General features: G+C 40.1%; 1 protein-coding gene across 1 annotated transcript; it reads left to right on the top strand.

Moving 5' to 3' along the window:
* Positions 1-12,000: 12,000 nt before the first annotated feature.
* On the top strand, positions 12,001-13,239 carry UBTFL1 (upstream binding transcription factor like 1). Its single transcript, XM_047070231.1, has one exon. It carries the CDS (start codon positions 12,013-12,015, stop codon positions 13,237-13,239), a length of 1,227 nt encoding a protein of 408 aa, XP_046926187.1. The 5' UTR covers positions 12,001-12,012.
* Positions 13,240-14,753: the final 1,514 nt, after the last annotated feature.

The following is a 14,753-nucleotide window of genomic DNA, read 5'->3' as shown; positions in this document are numbered from 1 at the left end:
AGAGAGAGCACAAGCAGGTGAGGGGCAGAGAGAGAGGAGAGTGAGATATAGAATCCGAAGCAGGCTCCAGGCTCTGAGCTATCAGCACAGAGTCCAACTCGGGGCTCAAACTCACGAACTGTGAGATCATGACTGACCTGAAGTCAGAAGTTTAACCAACTTAGCCACCCCAGGCACCCTAGGCATCATAAACATTTTTGTAAAAGAAATGCTATATTTTCTGGTAAGTTTAGGCAACTATCAAAGTTTTCTCCATCTTGACTAGACGTGCATCCTAGTCAGTCTTTTAAAAACATTTTCGTGTTTAGTCAATGATAGATCTTGGTGCTTCACCCAGGGAAGGATCTTAGAATGAAAACACTCTACTTTCACTACATCAAATGATCAGTTATTGAAAATCTGCTCTTCTAATGTAGGCCATGGCTAAAAAAGTGAATTATAGTCTTCAGATTCCAAAATGTTTTTCTTTAATATTATCTTCTCTTGGAAATTATATAAACACGTTTACCCTTGACACCCCTTCATTCTCTTGTCTACCCCTGCACATACAGCAGTATAGTAAATGCTTTTTACTTAAATGTAAGTTTCTTGAGGAAAAGATCATGAATGATCAACTTTTGCAGTGGTATTACCCAAAATATCACCAGGTCTATAGTGGGATGTGAAACCCTTTATGTTGCCACAGTTCTATGGCCTGGGAGTGTGGAGGGGGGTTAACTCTGGGAGAAATCCTGCTTTCAAGGCTTTATTTTAAACAGTGTAAAGTAAGACCAGAGAAAAAAAATTTAAGTTTATTTATTTATTTTGAGAGTGGGAGAGAAAGAGAATGTGTATGCATGTGTGTGCAAGTGGGGGAGGGGCAGAGAGAGATGGAGAGAGAGAGAATCTCAAGCAGGCTCCGCACAGTCAATACAGAGTCCCACGGGTGCTGGTTTGATCTCACAACCTGTGAGATCATGACCTGAGCCAAAATCAAGATTTGGATGCTTAACCAACTGAGCCACCCAGGTGCCCCAGGACCAGAGAAGTTTTTAATCTAGGCTGAATCTACCCCCCTGCAGTGGGGCAATACCCTTCTGAGTACTCTACCCTATATCCTGTGTAGTGTAACGACTTTCTGCTGTGGATGAGGGGAACATCAACTATTCCCAGCCCTGTGAGAGCTGCAGGTATTGTTTCGTGGGTTTTGTCATCTTTTCTTGATCAAGTATTTTCCTAATATGACTTAACTGATCTGCACTCAGCTATAGATTCTAGCTGTGTGCCCCTTTACAGATCTGTGTGTGTGTGTGTGTGTGTGTGTGTGTGTGTAGCTCTCCTTTCAACCCAGTACTCAGTCCTGGGAACTCCAATCGCCTTGAACTCCCTGAACCCACAACTCCACTCAGGATTTCCTGTCTCAACACTGAGGTCTAGAAATTGCCAGGCGGTAGGCATGGATCTACACTGAATCACCTCATTTCTTTCTTCTCTGTGCTGCCTGTTGGCTAATGTCTGAAAGCTGCTGTTCTACAGCTTTTTGTGCTGTTAATGTTGTTATTAATTGAGATAAAATCGGAAAGAAATGTAAGTGATGAATCACTGAATTCTAGTCCTGAAACCAACATTGCACTACTAAAATTTAAATATAAAAAAAGGAAAGAAAAACAAAACAAAACAAAAAACATTTTTTCAGAGAAAATAAATATAAAAATAGGAGAGGCAATAAGGTTCCCACTACTCCCTTTTGCTTAAACATAAGTCTGTGGGAAGACTTATAAACTAAAATTTCAAATTTTTTAATGGATATAGAGGGTTTATTTTTATAAAACATTTTTGAAAATGTATCAGTTTTTATCTTCAGTGAGTGTTGGTATTGTGTCTCTTTCCTTCTTTCTTTCTTTCTTTCTTTTTCTTTTTAAGTGTTTTGGTTTTTTGAGTGAAAGAACAAGAGGAGGAGGGGCAAAGGGAGAGAGAGAATCTTAAGCAGGCTCCACACCCTGCATGGAGCCAGAGGCAGAGCTCAATCTCACAACCGTGAGATCATGACCATGACGTCCTGACCTGAGCCAAAGTCGTGAGTCAGATGCTTACCTATCTGAGCCGCTTGACCCACGGAGCCACCCAGGCACCCCAGGTATTGTGTCTCTTTCATCAATATTGCCCATTTCATCTAAGCTGTCGAGTTAGTTGGCACAAATGTGCTTCTAATATTACCTTCTTTTCATTAAGATGTCTGTTGATCTCCACCTCTTTTGGTATGTTTTAGTGTCTTCTCTTTCCCTCTCCCCTCCCCCCATCCCCTCCCCACCAGGGTATGTTTGTGTCTGTCTGTCTGTGTGCTTAGAGCTGCTAGGCTTGAGAAACAATGACTCCCTTTGATTTTTACTGTGTATTTATTCTCCTGGGTGAGTTAGGTAAGCAGGCTTTGGCAGTGGTGGAGTGGGGCTGGGGTCTTGCATAAGAGTTTCTGGAAACTAGGTTCTAGGCACTTATAGTGTTGTAAGCACTGGGCCCCACTACAAGGTGTCGGGGTATGTATGACAAGTATCTCCAATATACCCATTATTAGGAAGTACCTGATGGGAAGAGAATCCAGTATGGGTCATCACTAAATACCAGATTCTACTCAGAAGGGAAAGAAACAGGGAATGTACAGCTTTTTTAGGGTAAAAGGGGCAAATGTCAGGCCTTTCGAGAAGAGGAGGCCAGGAATCTCCAAGCTCTTGGCCACAAAGGTCCATCATGACCCTGTCCCCTGTCTCATCTAGTGTCCCCTCAGGTGTGAGACCCTCCCATGCAGGGAATGAGTACCCCTGGCACAAAGCCAGCTCCCACCTCCCTTGTCGGGGGCATCAGGAGCTCCAAATCAGACCTGTCAAGCATGTCAAGCAGGTACTGCCCAGAGCCTTTGGACAAGAGTTCTCAGATTCCTTTGAGTGCTGCCCATTCCTAGGGATTCCTGGGCCCTGTCTAAGGTGGGGGGGGGGGGCTGGAAATACTCTCCCCAGATTTCACTAATCTTTCTTGGGTGTGGAACATCCCCCACTGTACCCCAAGTGCCAGGGGTCAGTTCCTCTAAGGAGAATTCATTCTGGAAATAAATACGACCTAAGCCTTTAAAATCCTCAAAGGGCCGGCCACCTGATGTCTGCACTGTCACTACCAGACATGTGGCAAGGTAGGGACCCTGGTTTTGGCCCAAAGTCCAGCACAGCCCTTGGGTAAAGCCAGGGCCTGGGCTCCAGGGAGGTGCCATCCAGGGTCCCGCGTGTGTCTAGAAGATGCAGAAGTTAGAGCCACTGAGGCCAGAACACGAGGGAAAAATCATTTTTCAAATAGGTAACAGCAGGGTGTGGCAGGAACTGCAAGCCACTTCTCCAGTCTCCCTGCTGTAGCTTCCGGAATTGTTAAGAGAGCCTCCCTGCCTGTCCTGCTCAGTGCAGCGCCCTTGATGCCCTGTGGGGGGCGCGTGGCTCCGTGACTCCAGCACAGGCATGAGAGGCAGCCCTGGTCTCCAGCTTCTGGAATAGCCACCCTCTGGCCTCCAGCTCACCCTCTGCCTCCAGGCGAGGTTGGGGAAATGTTGGACCCAGAGCACCCAAACCTTGCCTAGAACCCCCCCCCACCATTGTAACCCCCCCAGACCGGTCCCCCCCTCGTCCTGCAAATATCTCTCATCTCAGCCAGGAGAGTTGCTTCACCTCATTACCAAAACTTAATATATTAACTTTTAAATGCTCATCTGATGGTAGTGATTGTCATTTTAATTTATTAACTTTTAAATGCTCATCTGATGGTAGTGATTGTCATTTTAATTTTATGTCTCTAACTATAAATGAGGTTGAGAAGATCTTCACGTTTATTGCTTCTCCTCCTGTGAAGTAACAGTTTCAGATGTTTTTCCTAGGGGGAAGGCGCTGTCTTTATTTTTCTTCCAGATTGGAAGGAATCTTTACATATTTTGGATATTCATCCTTAACTAGTTTTATGTCTTACAGTATTTTTTTCTCATTTTTTTCACTTCCATTAGGGTGTCTTTTGAGAACAGATGTCCTTAAAAGTTTTGTAGTTAAATTGATCAGTAGTTACCTTGTTTCAATTGTGTTTTTTGTTTCTTCACTGGGAAATCCCTTTCTAACATAGAACCAAAAAGATATTTTCCTGTATTCACATCTTTTAAAATGATGAATTTGCTTTTTCATATTGAACGTACCTGGAATTAATTTTTGTGAAGTGACACAGAATACTCACTGGGAAGTTTCTCTTTTTTAATCCATTGGCAATGCCTACCTATTCAGTAAAAAATCACATTTCCATATAACAAGTGAGTCTTAGGCTTCTTCTTTGGTTTCTGTGGGCTTCTTGTCCATCTCTGTACCAGTGTCTCACCTCTTAATTGTGTGTCGAGACCATAACATTTGTCACTGATATCTCAGAATGCCTAATGATGTTTTGACCCATAGAAGAATGCTGCTCTACTATTGCCAACATCCATATTTAGTATAAAGTGTATATGCATAAGTATCTAGTATGTATTTGCATGTAATACATTGCGATCTTCTCATCACGTATTTCCAGAATTTGAAATACACCCAAAAAACAACATACCTAAAAATCTGATTGCAGTGTCTTTTTTGAGTAATCTTCAGGAAAATAAATTAAACTCACTACTTTTTCAACTACATACATACAGTATTTTTTCAATGCTATGTGGTATCTGAATTTTCCAAGATAAAGAAAAAATTTTTTTCCTCTATTTAAGTAGTCAAGAATCCAGAAATATGACTATCCAACTTTGTTTTTGAAGTCCTCAACATTCTCTTCAGGATCTTAATCTCCACTATTATACTTTTTTCATTAAAGAATATTTAATCAATATTACTGAATCAAAGTGTGTCTAGTGATACTCTAGCTCTCAGGTGTAAGAAATTTACTCGGCCTTCGTATCTGTAAACCAGCCTCATTCAGTGTTTCCCAAAGTTTGGCATTCATCTGAATTACCTGGAATGACTGATAAACCACGATTTCATCCCCCCTCATGTAACATTTTTGATTCTGTAGGTCTTGGGTTTGAGCCCACAACTGGTATTTGAAACAAGGCTCGGGTGATTATGATGCTGAGGGAGCCGAATGAAATTTTGAGAACCGTGGACAGTCTCTTCTTCATTCCCTATTATCCTCAACATTTCATATCCTCTATTAATCTATGTCATTTTCAATGGTTGACAGAATTCCTTCTAATGGCTAGTCTCAATTATTAGTCAGAAATGTGTGGAATCATATGTATTTCAGAACTACCTTTCAGATATGGACTATGGCAAACAGAGTATATAGTATGTAAACTGTAGCAATTATTGGGTAGTGTAGTGTAGTCAGACCCTGCTGCCAATAAGGCAATCATGTCACTCGTTTATGAATTGGCTCACTCATCAAATATCTGTTAAATGCATGTTGTCTCCTAGACACTAGGTTACCTGCTGGGGTAATGAACACTTTCTATATTTCTTGCAATTTCCACTACTGGAAAAGATACAGTCAAATATATTTGGAGTTCATATAAAGAAAGGCCTATCTTGGTCCTGAGGGTCAGGGGAGATTTCCCCCTAAAACAGATTTTTATTTTTCTTCTGAAGGTGAACTGAAGTGTAGGACATACTAGATTAAGAGATGGGAGAAGAAGTTTCAGAATGACAGGGGCATTGTAGATAACCAAGTCTGTCTATGATGGGCAAACTCTGTGTTCCTACTTTATACCATTGAGCTGGAATCACACACTCGTGTATTTTTGTAACTCCAGCAAACTCCCAAACCAGGTGTGCAACCACAGCATGTATTCTAGATAAGTGGGCCACAGAGATGATTTTAACTTAAAGAAGATGGAACAAAAAAAAAAGATGGAATCAAAAGTCAAGGAACATATACCAACTGGCCCAGAGATTTCTTTGCTGACAAACACTAGGAAACTGGACAGGAGACTGTAACAATTATCCTTTCACACATAAAAGAAGAAATGTATCCTCAGATTCCATCAGTGGGCCATTCTTCCTTATCCAAGAATCCTTATAGACTCCTAGAGCTTACTCCCAACAGTGACCCACATCCAGCTCTCAATACTGTTTTCCAGAGGTGAAGTCATCATCCATAATATGTCTTGATGTTCTCCACACAGGACAATAGTTAGATCTTTCAGAATTTAAAGATGCATCTTGACAGTCATGCCTACACCTCAAACTTCTCACACAATCAGTTTGATATCATGATCAGTTATTTCTTTATTGAAGGAAATCTCCACTATGTAAAGAAAAGAATATTCTAGTCAAAACCAGTTTAAAAATTCCTAGCCCATTTCTGAGTTGACTTAATATCTGAATTCATATAAACTATCTGTGATTTCAAAATTTAAAAGAAAAACATTCAAGCTTTTTGTTCTTGTGAAATATTTCTTCTCTTAGCACAAAATATTAATTTCTAAGTCATTTTGCTTCCAAGAATGCCCAGATCCAAGTGACTCCACTTTAAAACCTAAAAAGGGGCACCTGGGTAGCTCAGTCAGATACACATCTGACCCTTGGTTTTGGCTCAGGTCATGATCTCATGGTTCATGAAATCAAGACCTGCATTAGTCTCTTTTGTGCTCACAGTGTGGAGCCTACCTGGGATTTCTTTCTCCCTCTCTCTCTCTGCCCCTTCCCTGTTCTCTCTCTCTGAAAATAAATAAACATTTTTAAAAACCACCAAAAAAAAAAACCACAAAAAACAGTAGATTTTTAAAAGTTAAAAAAAATAATAAAACCAAAAGAAAAAAACCAAAGAACAGTTCTTAAAGGAATCAGGAAAATACTAAGCAATTCTTCTACATATCAACAGTATTAATATGAGTCTATTACTAAAATGTCCCCCTCAAATTTAAACAAAGATATTTTTCCCCTTGCAATTTCTCTTACAAATGAATCTAAATGATTGAGAACAGAAAGTTGTTAGTCTTACTTGATGGTGAAGTCATAGGTTATTCTGATAGAAAAATGTACATCATGTTTTAGTAAACTGTGTTTGTTACTGTTGAGATAAGTGTCAATTTTTGGTCACCTGTAACCCTAACTTTAACACTCCCAAATTTTACTATTTTAATTTTTATATTGTGAAGGTGCTAATAAGTGCATCCGCTCTAATGAAGTCAGTATCAGTTTTGTTTAAAATCAGTTGAGGGGTTGGGGCGCCTGGGTGGCGCAGTCGGTTAAGCGTCTGACTTCAGCCAGGTCACGATCTCGCGGTCCGTGAGTTCGAGCCCCGCGTCGGGCTCTGGGCTGATGGCTCGGAACCTGGAGCCTGTTTCCGATTCTGTGTCTCCCTCTCTCTCTGCCCCTCCCCCGTTCATGCTCTGTCTCTCTCTGTCCCAAAAATAAAAAATAAACGTTGAAAAAAAAAAATTTTAAATCAGTTGATAGTAGGAGCACCTGGGTGGCTCAGTCGGTTCAGCATCCGACTCTTGATTTCTGCTCAGGTCATGGTCTCATGGTTCATTTTCTGGGATCAAGCCCTGTGCGCTGGGATTCCCGCTCTGTCTCTCTCTCTCTCTCTGCCCCTTCCCCACTTGCGCGTGCGTGCACACATTCTCTCTCCCTGTCTCTCAAAACAAATAAATAAATAAATATTTTTTAAAATAAAAAATAAAATCAGTTGATAGTAAAAATAAAATGGATAAAGAAGACTAAGATACAGGACAAAAAAATAAGCTATAGTAGATGACAGGCATGAACATATATTTATATACACATATAAGATTTCTGTGCATGTTTTGGTCTTAATATTTGTGGACTATTTATGTCACTTCATAAAGAGGGGCTCTTTGCAATAAGGCAAGAGGAACATATTCATTTCCCAAAAAAGGGGAGTGAGGGTTTGCCATTCAGTTCAGTAATTCGTTCCAAAATCCTGTTCAAGAAAGCACTCCTGCTATGTGCAAACTAGCCTTATATTGATAAAAAGAGAGTATCTCCTCTACTTTGATACTCTCGGGGCACCTGGGTGGCTCAGTTGGTTAAGCATCTGACTTCAACTTAGCTCATGATCTCATAGGTAATGAGTTTGAGCCCCGAGTGGGGCTCTCAGCTGTCAGCACAGAGCCCACTTCAGATCCTCTATACTCTCTCCTCTCTGCCCCTCCCCCGCTCTGTCTCAAAAATAAACATTAAAAAAGAAAAGGAAAAGAAAGTTGTTTTAGTAACAAGATACTTTAGTCAGAAAGGCACAGATTACAAGAATTCCATGGTTTTAAGCATGTTGATAAAATTATTTGTTTTAATATTATTAAAGTTTTTGTAGATAAACAATTGAAAGCAATTACCATAACTAAATATATACTAGGCAACTAAAACCTAACTTCTATTGCAGCTGCTTAAACATTGACCCAATGGTGACCTAATTACCACATTAATTACCTTACTAGTTAAATCCATGCTTGATAGTCATATGGGTTCCAGTTGCCAAATATATTTGTATACTTGCAATAAATAAATAAAATTCCTGTAAGAAAGCTTTGTTGTGTAACCAACAGGCATAGGCCTTTCCAACCCTCTTCCTCCTGTATGAAAGAGTTTTGGTGAGTATTGTTTTGTTAATTTCCTCCAAAAAGCATGCACTTCAGGACTTTGATCCAATCTATAGCTGCAGGGGTGGGTCCTGATTGGTCTGAAATATCAATCAATAATGTGACTAGCCAGTGATTGGTTTAACAAAGGGCAGTTCACTAAGCTCATCTACTTTCATTTAAGTGTCAAAACCATCCAATCATGATTTCTTGTCTAAAATTACACTGCTACTAAATGTTGGAGCCAGAAATCCCACCTTTGACCCAATAAAATCAGTAAGCCATTACTCTCCAAGACACTACAATAGGCAAAAGCAAGCAATCTGGGCTTTCTAAGCAACTGAATTAATTAAATCAACAAGAATTTTCTGATAAGTTTACAGTTCCAAGAACAGTCTGTCAGGTTGGGGATATAATGGTTAGTAAAATAACATCATTATAAGAGATAATATATTTTTTTAAATTGATGAAGAAATCTATACAACGCCACTCATCTGTATGTCTTCTGTCCCTCATCCATGATCCAGAAAAATGCCTTTATTGCAACCCATTGATTAAAATGCAGAAAAATGTGCATACATAAGACAGTCATAAAACTAAATTTTCTCCTTGATGTTTTTTATTTCAAACAGAATCTGTCACCGAAATCAATTTCTGAATATGAGTGTTAACAGTATTGATCTTTGTAAAACTGGACCAGATTTCAACTTGAATCTTCTTACATGAATATACCAAGCTTTTTAGTTTGCCTTCCTATCTTTATTACAAACACACTTGCATTGAAAACCAATTGTGAAGGAGGAGAGAATGGCAGCATATTCTAAGTCCTTAGGAATTATTACCAAGCATTCCTTGTCATGGTGAAAAGATTTAACAATCATGTAATTATAATAAGCACCAGAAAACATATCATAATTTAAAAATTCTGTTTTGCAAAAACATTCATTCATTTCTGTTCCAAGTGAACACACTATCCCTCTAATTTCTGACATTTCTGCACAGTTACCAGTGTCACTTTAAGGCAAGCCCATTCGTTCTTGCCATCTCTAACTTTATGTCAGAAAACTGAGGTTTCTGAAATCATTTGCCAATAGTCAAATACAAGTTATTTTCCAAATTATCCAATGTGTTATCTACTTGTAAATTACCAAGTATTTCCTCTAACATACTTGCATATTGCCATTTGTAGAACAGAACGTAATATATTTATACAAAGAAAATAAGATTGTCCTAACTCATTTTTACGATCTACACAGAATAAAAAATTACAAGACTGGAAACTAATTTGTGAGTCTTTATAATCTATATAAACAGCCAAGGAATGAGTAAAACAACAGACCAAAGCTTAAGGACCAAACTATTCCAAAAATATATAGCAAAATCAGATGACAAAGTAGCTTAAGTTATGAAAAAGATGAAGGAATGGAGTCATTTTTTAAATTTGAAAATGAAATGATTTCATAGAAACAAATGCAGTTTGCTGGTACATTAAACTTATGATACTGTATTTGCTTTATTTTGAGAAGAGGCAGGAACTCCTCTCATGTAAACTGTGTTCACCAAGGGAATAGATCTATCGTCTCACCAATGTTTGCTGTAGAAGTAAAACTAAGTCATTCTTGCAATCATGATCTCCTGATAGCCAATTTAACTTTGATCAGATTGCTTTCACAAATCCTCTGTAGTTTTTGTTTAGAGATTACATCTCCCTAAACCCAGAATTCAGTATAATGATTCACATTTTGATATCAAAGGTCACCTTAGCCTCGGTAGACTAAGAACTTGAGCAGCACTGAAAGGATTTAGATGGCCTCCTGAAGATGAGAAACTATCAGATCCTAGACCACAAGCAAACACTGAAATTAACACTGAAGAGAAGGACCTACATTCAAATACTATACTGAAAGATAGTCAGATGTGTAAGCATGAATGGGAGAAGAATGTGGGGACCCAGAAACCCAGACAAAAATTTGCCATGTGCACATTGTTTAAAATTAATGGCAAGGATAAACCAACAACAGGAGGGTAATTTCAGTATATGGTTTCTGGAGACTGAGAATGGAATTATTCTAATCAAGGACAGAAAGGTACATCTTCCATTGGTCCTGCCTACTGCAGAAACCTAATCAGGGAAGAGCTTCAGGGATCCCAAACTAAAGGCTTTGCAAGGGCAAAGCCCAAGTTTGTTTTGTTTGTAAGTCTGTGAAGTTGGCTGGACTGTGGGAACTCAGAAAGTTACCCGTTTTCTAGTAGAGAGCCCAGAGAACACAAAACTCCTGACCCAATTGGGTGGATCTTCCTATAAGTATTGATGAGACCATTTACACAATCATTAGATGAGCACACCCTTGTTAGTAGAAGAACTTGTTAGTAGAAGTACTTTTTTCTTTAAAAATAAGTAATTTAACTATCAGCAGGCTTAAGACTTTTCTAAGCGGGTGTAATATGCCTAGTTAACAAAAATTATGTATGTAAGTCTTTCCAGTTTACTCCTGAGCTTTCAATTAATGTTATTGTTTTGACATTTACAAATTTATATACTTATTTTATTTATTTTATGTTTATTTTATATATAAATGGGGATATCTAGAGGGAATGTTCTAGATTTCATGTAGTTTTATATTTGGCTTGGCCCTAAAACTTAATTGGAAAATCTTGTTGCAGTATGGTAAAAGGGACTGAGGCTTAAAGATGAGAAACAGTGGGGTGCCTGGGTGGCTCAGTAGGTCATGTGTCCAACTCCTGATTTCTGCTCAGGTCACAATCCCAGGTTTATGGTATTGTGCCCAAAGTAGGGTTCCTTGATTAGCATAGAGCCTGCTTGAGTTTCTCTCTCTCTCTCTCTCTCTCTCTGTGTGTGCCCCTCTTTCAAGTTTCTGAGCTCTCTCTCTCAAAAACAAAGCAAAACTTGGGGCGCCTGGGTGGCGCAGTCGGTTAAGCGTCCGACTTCAGCCAGGTCACGATCTTGCGGTCCGTGAGTTCAAGCCCCGCGTCGGGCTCTGGGCTGATGGCTCAGAGCCTGGAGCCTGTTTCCGATTCTGTGTCTCCCTCTCTCTCTGCCCCTCCCCCGTTCATGCTCTCTCTCTGTCCCAAAAATAAATAAACGTTGAAAAAAAAATTTAATAAAAAAAAAAAAAGCAAAACAAAAGAAAAAATGTGAACATAAATTTCAACTCAGAAGTGGGCAATTTTCCATTTATGTTTCCATTTACATTGTTACATTGTTTACATCGTTAAGGGTGATTAAATTATGGGGGGGGCATATCCCAAGTGGGTTGTAATTTTCTCATTCATTGCTTCTCTCTCTCCTCAGAAACATGGACCTCCCCACACTTTAGACTTCCAGAAATAACTCACGTGCTAAGCCTTGAAAGTGAGAAAGTTTGAGCTCCTGCTGAAGTTTCTGAATTGCTAGGACCAGATAAGTGCCCCAAGAACTAGAAATGGCGTTGTCTAGAGGCCGAAGTCACTGGTCCAAAGAAGACATTGTGAAGTTACTGGACCGCATGGAGACTAACCTTCCATCCAATGACAGCCACACATTCAAAACAACCCAGTCACAGATGGACTGGGAAAAAGTAGCTTTTAAGGATTATTCTGGAGAAATGTGCAAACTCAAATGGTTGGAGGTTTCTTATCACCTGAGAAAATTTCGCACTTTGACAGAATTAGTCCTGGAAGCCAAGGAACATGTTGAAAAGCCTGACAGAAGCAAAAAACGTAAGAAACATCCGGACTTGCCCAAGAAGCCCCTGACTGCTTACCTTCGCTTCTTCATGGAGAAGCGGCCTCAGTGCTCCCAAAAATATCCCAACCTGAGCAACCAGGAGCTGACCAAGGTTCTGTCTAAGAAATACAAGGAGCTCCCAGAGAAAATAAAGCTCAAATATATTCAAGATTTTCAGAAGGAGAAACAGGAGTTTGAGGAGAAACTGGCTCAATTCAAGGATGACCACCCTGATCTATTCCAGAACCCCAACAAATTGGATGTAACCAAGAGGAGCCCAAACAGGGCCCAAAAGAAGTTTCCGAGTCACGTGCCAGAAGTGAAGTCTCCCCTAGGAAGCTGTTTTTCCAAGAGGATGATATTCCGTGGAGAGCCCCGGAAGCCCCCCATGAACGGATATGAGAAGTTCCACCGGGATTTGTGGTCAAGTAGGGAGCTGCGAGATGTGCCCCCAAGGGAGCGCAGGGTGGAGATTGGCAGGCGCTGGCAGCGAGTCCCGCAGAGCCAGAAGGACCATTATAAGCAGCAGGCTGAGGAGCTGCAGAAACAGTACAAGGTGGATCTGGATGACTGGCTCAAGACCCTGTCTCCTGAACAGTATGCTGCCTACAGAGAGGCGACCTATAGTAAGCGTAAAAACATGAGCATGAGGGGAGGCCCAGATCCCAAGGTCAGAGGGACAGATCTGCAGTCGCCACCAGCAAGGAGTCTGCAAGAAGGGCTTGGACAGGTGTCAGGGCTACAGGCTCCGGAGACAGAATCACCAGAGACCACTGGGGGCAATGCTCATGCCTCTTGGGGATCAGGAGAAGATGAGGAAGGGGAGGAAGGCAGCAGCTCCTCAGACTCCAGCAGCGGGAGTGAATGCGAAGATTGTGAGTTTGAGGACAGTGGCTCCAGCACATCTTCCTTAGGTGACTCCTCTGATGCAGACCCCAACTGAGTTTTGTTCAGCCACTAAAGGGCGGGAAAGAGAACTTCCCAGCAAAAGCCCAAGGCATCTGTGTCAATTGGAAGGGCTCTTCTCCCTGTCCCTTTTCATTTCCTTCCTTTTTGCCTTTCCTCCTCAGTTCAGAGGACTGGTTGGAAAGAGGGGATCTGGTGCAGTATTTTCTGGCTCCCCTCTGTACCCCAGATCCACCCCCCTGGAAACTCCATGCACTGAGTGCTCTTGGAATAAACAATGAGATGGCAGAGCTGTGAGGAGAACACTGATTAGACTGTTTCCTGAAGTGAGACGTTTTCCTCTCATCTGCATGCCACAGCTGGCAGAGGACGCCTAGGAGCCTGGGTTACCCTGACATTTCCTGTGGAATCGTGCCTCAGGACTCCTGCACCTCATCTGTGATGAGGAAGGAGTAGGAGGCACATATGTGTATGTATATCGAACTCCTATATCTCCATGAGGCTTACTAATATCAAAAAATAAAAATAGGGAACTCAAGACAGAAACATTCCTTAAGATAACTGTCCTTATTAAAGGGAGCATGTCACTGGCTGTGATGGATATGGACACTGTATTTCCAGAGAATACCAAAATTCTAAAACACTTAAAATGGCCAATGCTTGCAAAATATATATTGTTTTATTTTAGCCTCAAATATAACTTCGTGATTTTGCTGCCATAATGTTGCTTTCAAAACTTAGTTGACTAAGTTTTAAAATGTATTTTCTAAAAGTAGCCATGAGTTGATCATTGTAATGGTTTCATGATCAGTTAGTTCAGTTTTCTCTTCTTTCTACTTTTGTGAATATTTAGTTTTTTTTCTATGAATAAAATGTTGAAAACAGAGAAGAACAAATCTATATTTTTTTAATCTTTGAAAAACTTCATGATTTCATTTGAATGAGCTCCTCTATGGACTCAAGGAATTATGATTGGGATCACCAATCCTCTAGGTGGTTTCTGCATTCGTTCCTGGCAGAAGCCTAAACTCCTTCCTCCTGCTCCAGGCACAGGTGAGTCTCAGCTTTAACATCCAGGATAGATGGGTGGATGATGGATGGATAGATAGATGAATTTGATAAATAGATAGGTAGATACATACATACATACATACATGGATAGATATATGGAGACACAGACATAGATGTATATACTCTTCTACTGGCCTTTCTGTGAATTCTTGTCTCAGTATTATATTGTTGTCATTATTTATCTTATGGTTATGTTTGGAAATGTATTTAAGGCTAGTGTCCTCTAATTATACTCTTTTCTCCCTGTATATTCCTGGATGTTTCCATATTGTGTTCTCATGAATATTAGTATCATAGAATTAGTCATATTGTTTTATATGAAAACCATTAAGGCTTGAGGGTTTAGATAACCAGGTGCCTTAGTGAATTTTTGTGAAGGGATTTTCTAAGTAAATGATATTTAGAAAATAAAGGCAATAATTACAATTTTATACCTCTAATTCCTCTTTCTGAATGTGTTGGTTGGAATATCCAGAACAA

The sequence above is a fragment of the Lynx rufus genome, unplaced genomic scaffold (genome assembly GCF_022079265.1).
Source record: "Lynx rufus isolate CCGP_SWC_20201006 ecotype Redwood Valley unplaced genomic scaffold, mLynRuf1.p SCAF_9, whole genome shotgun sequence".
NCBI classification, from domain to species: domain Eukaryota; kingdom Metazoa; phylum Chordata; class Mammalia; order Carnivora; family Felidae; genus Lynx; species Lynx rufus.
This window is presented reverse-complemented; position numbering and strand designations above follow the sequence as displayed.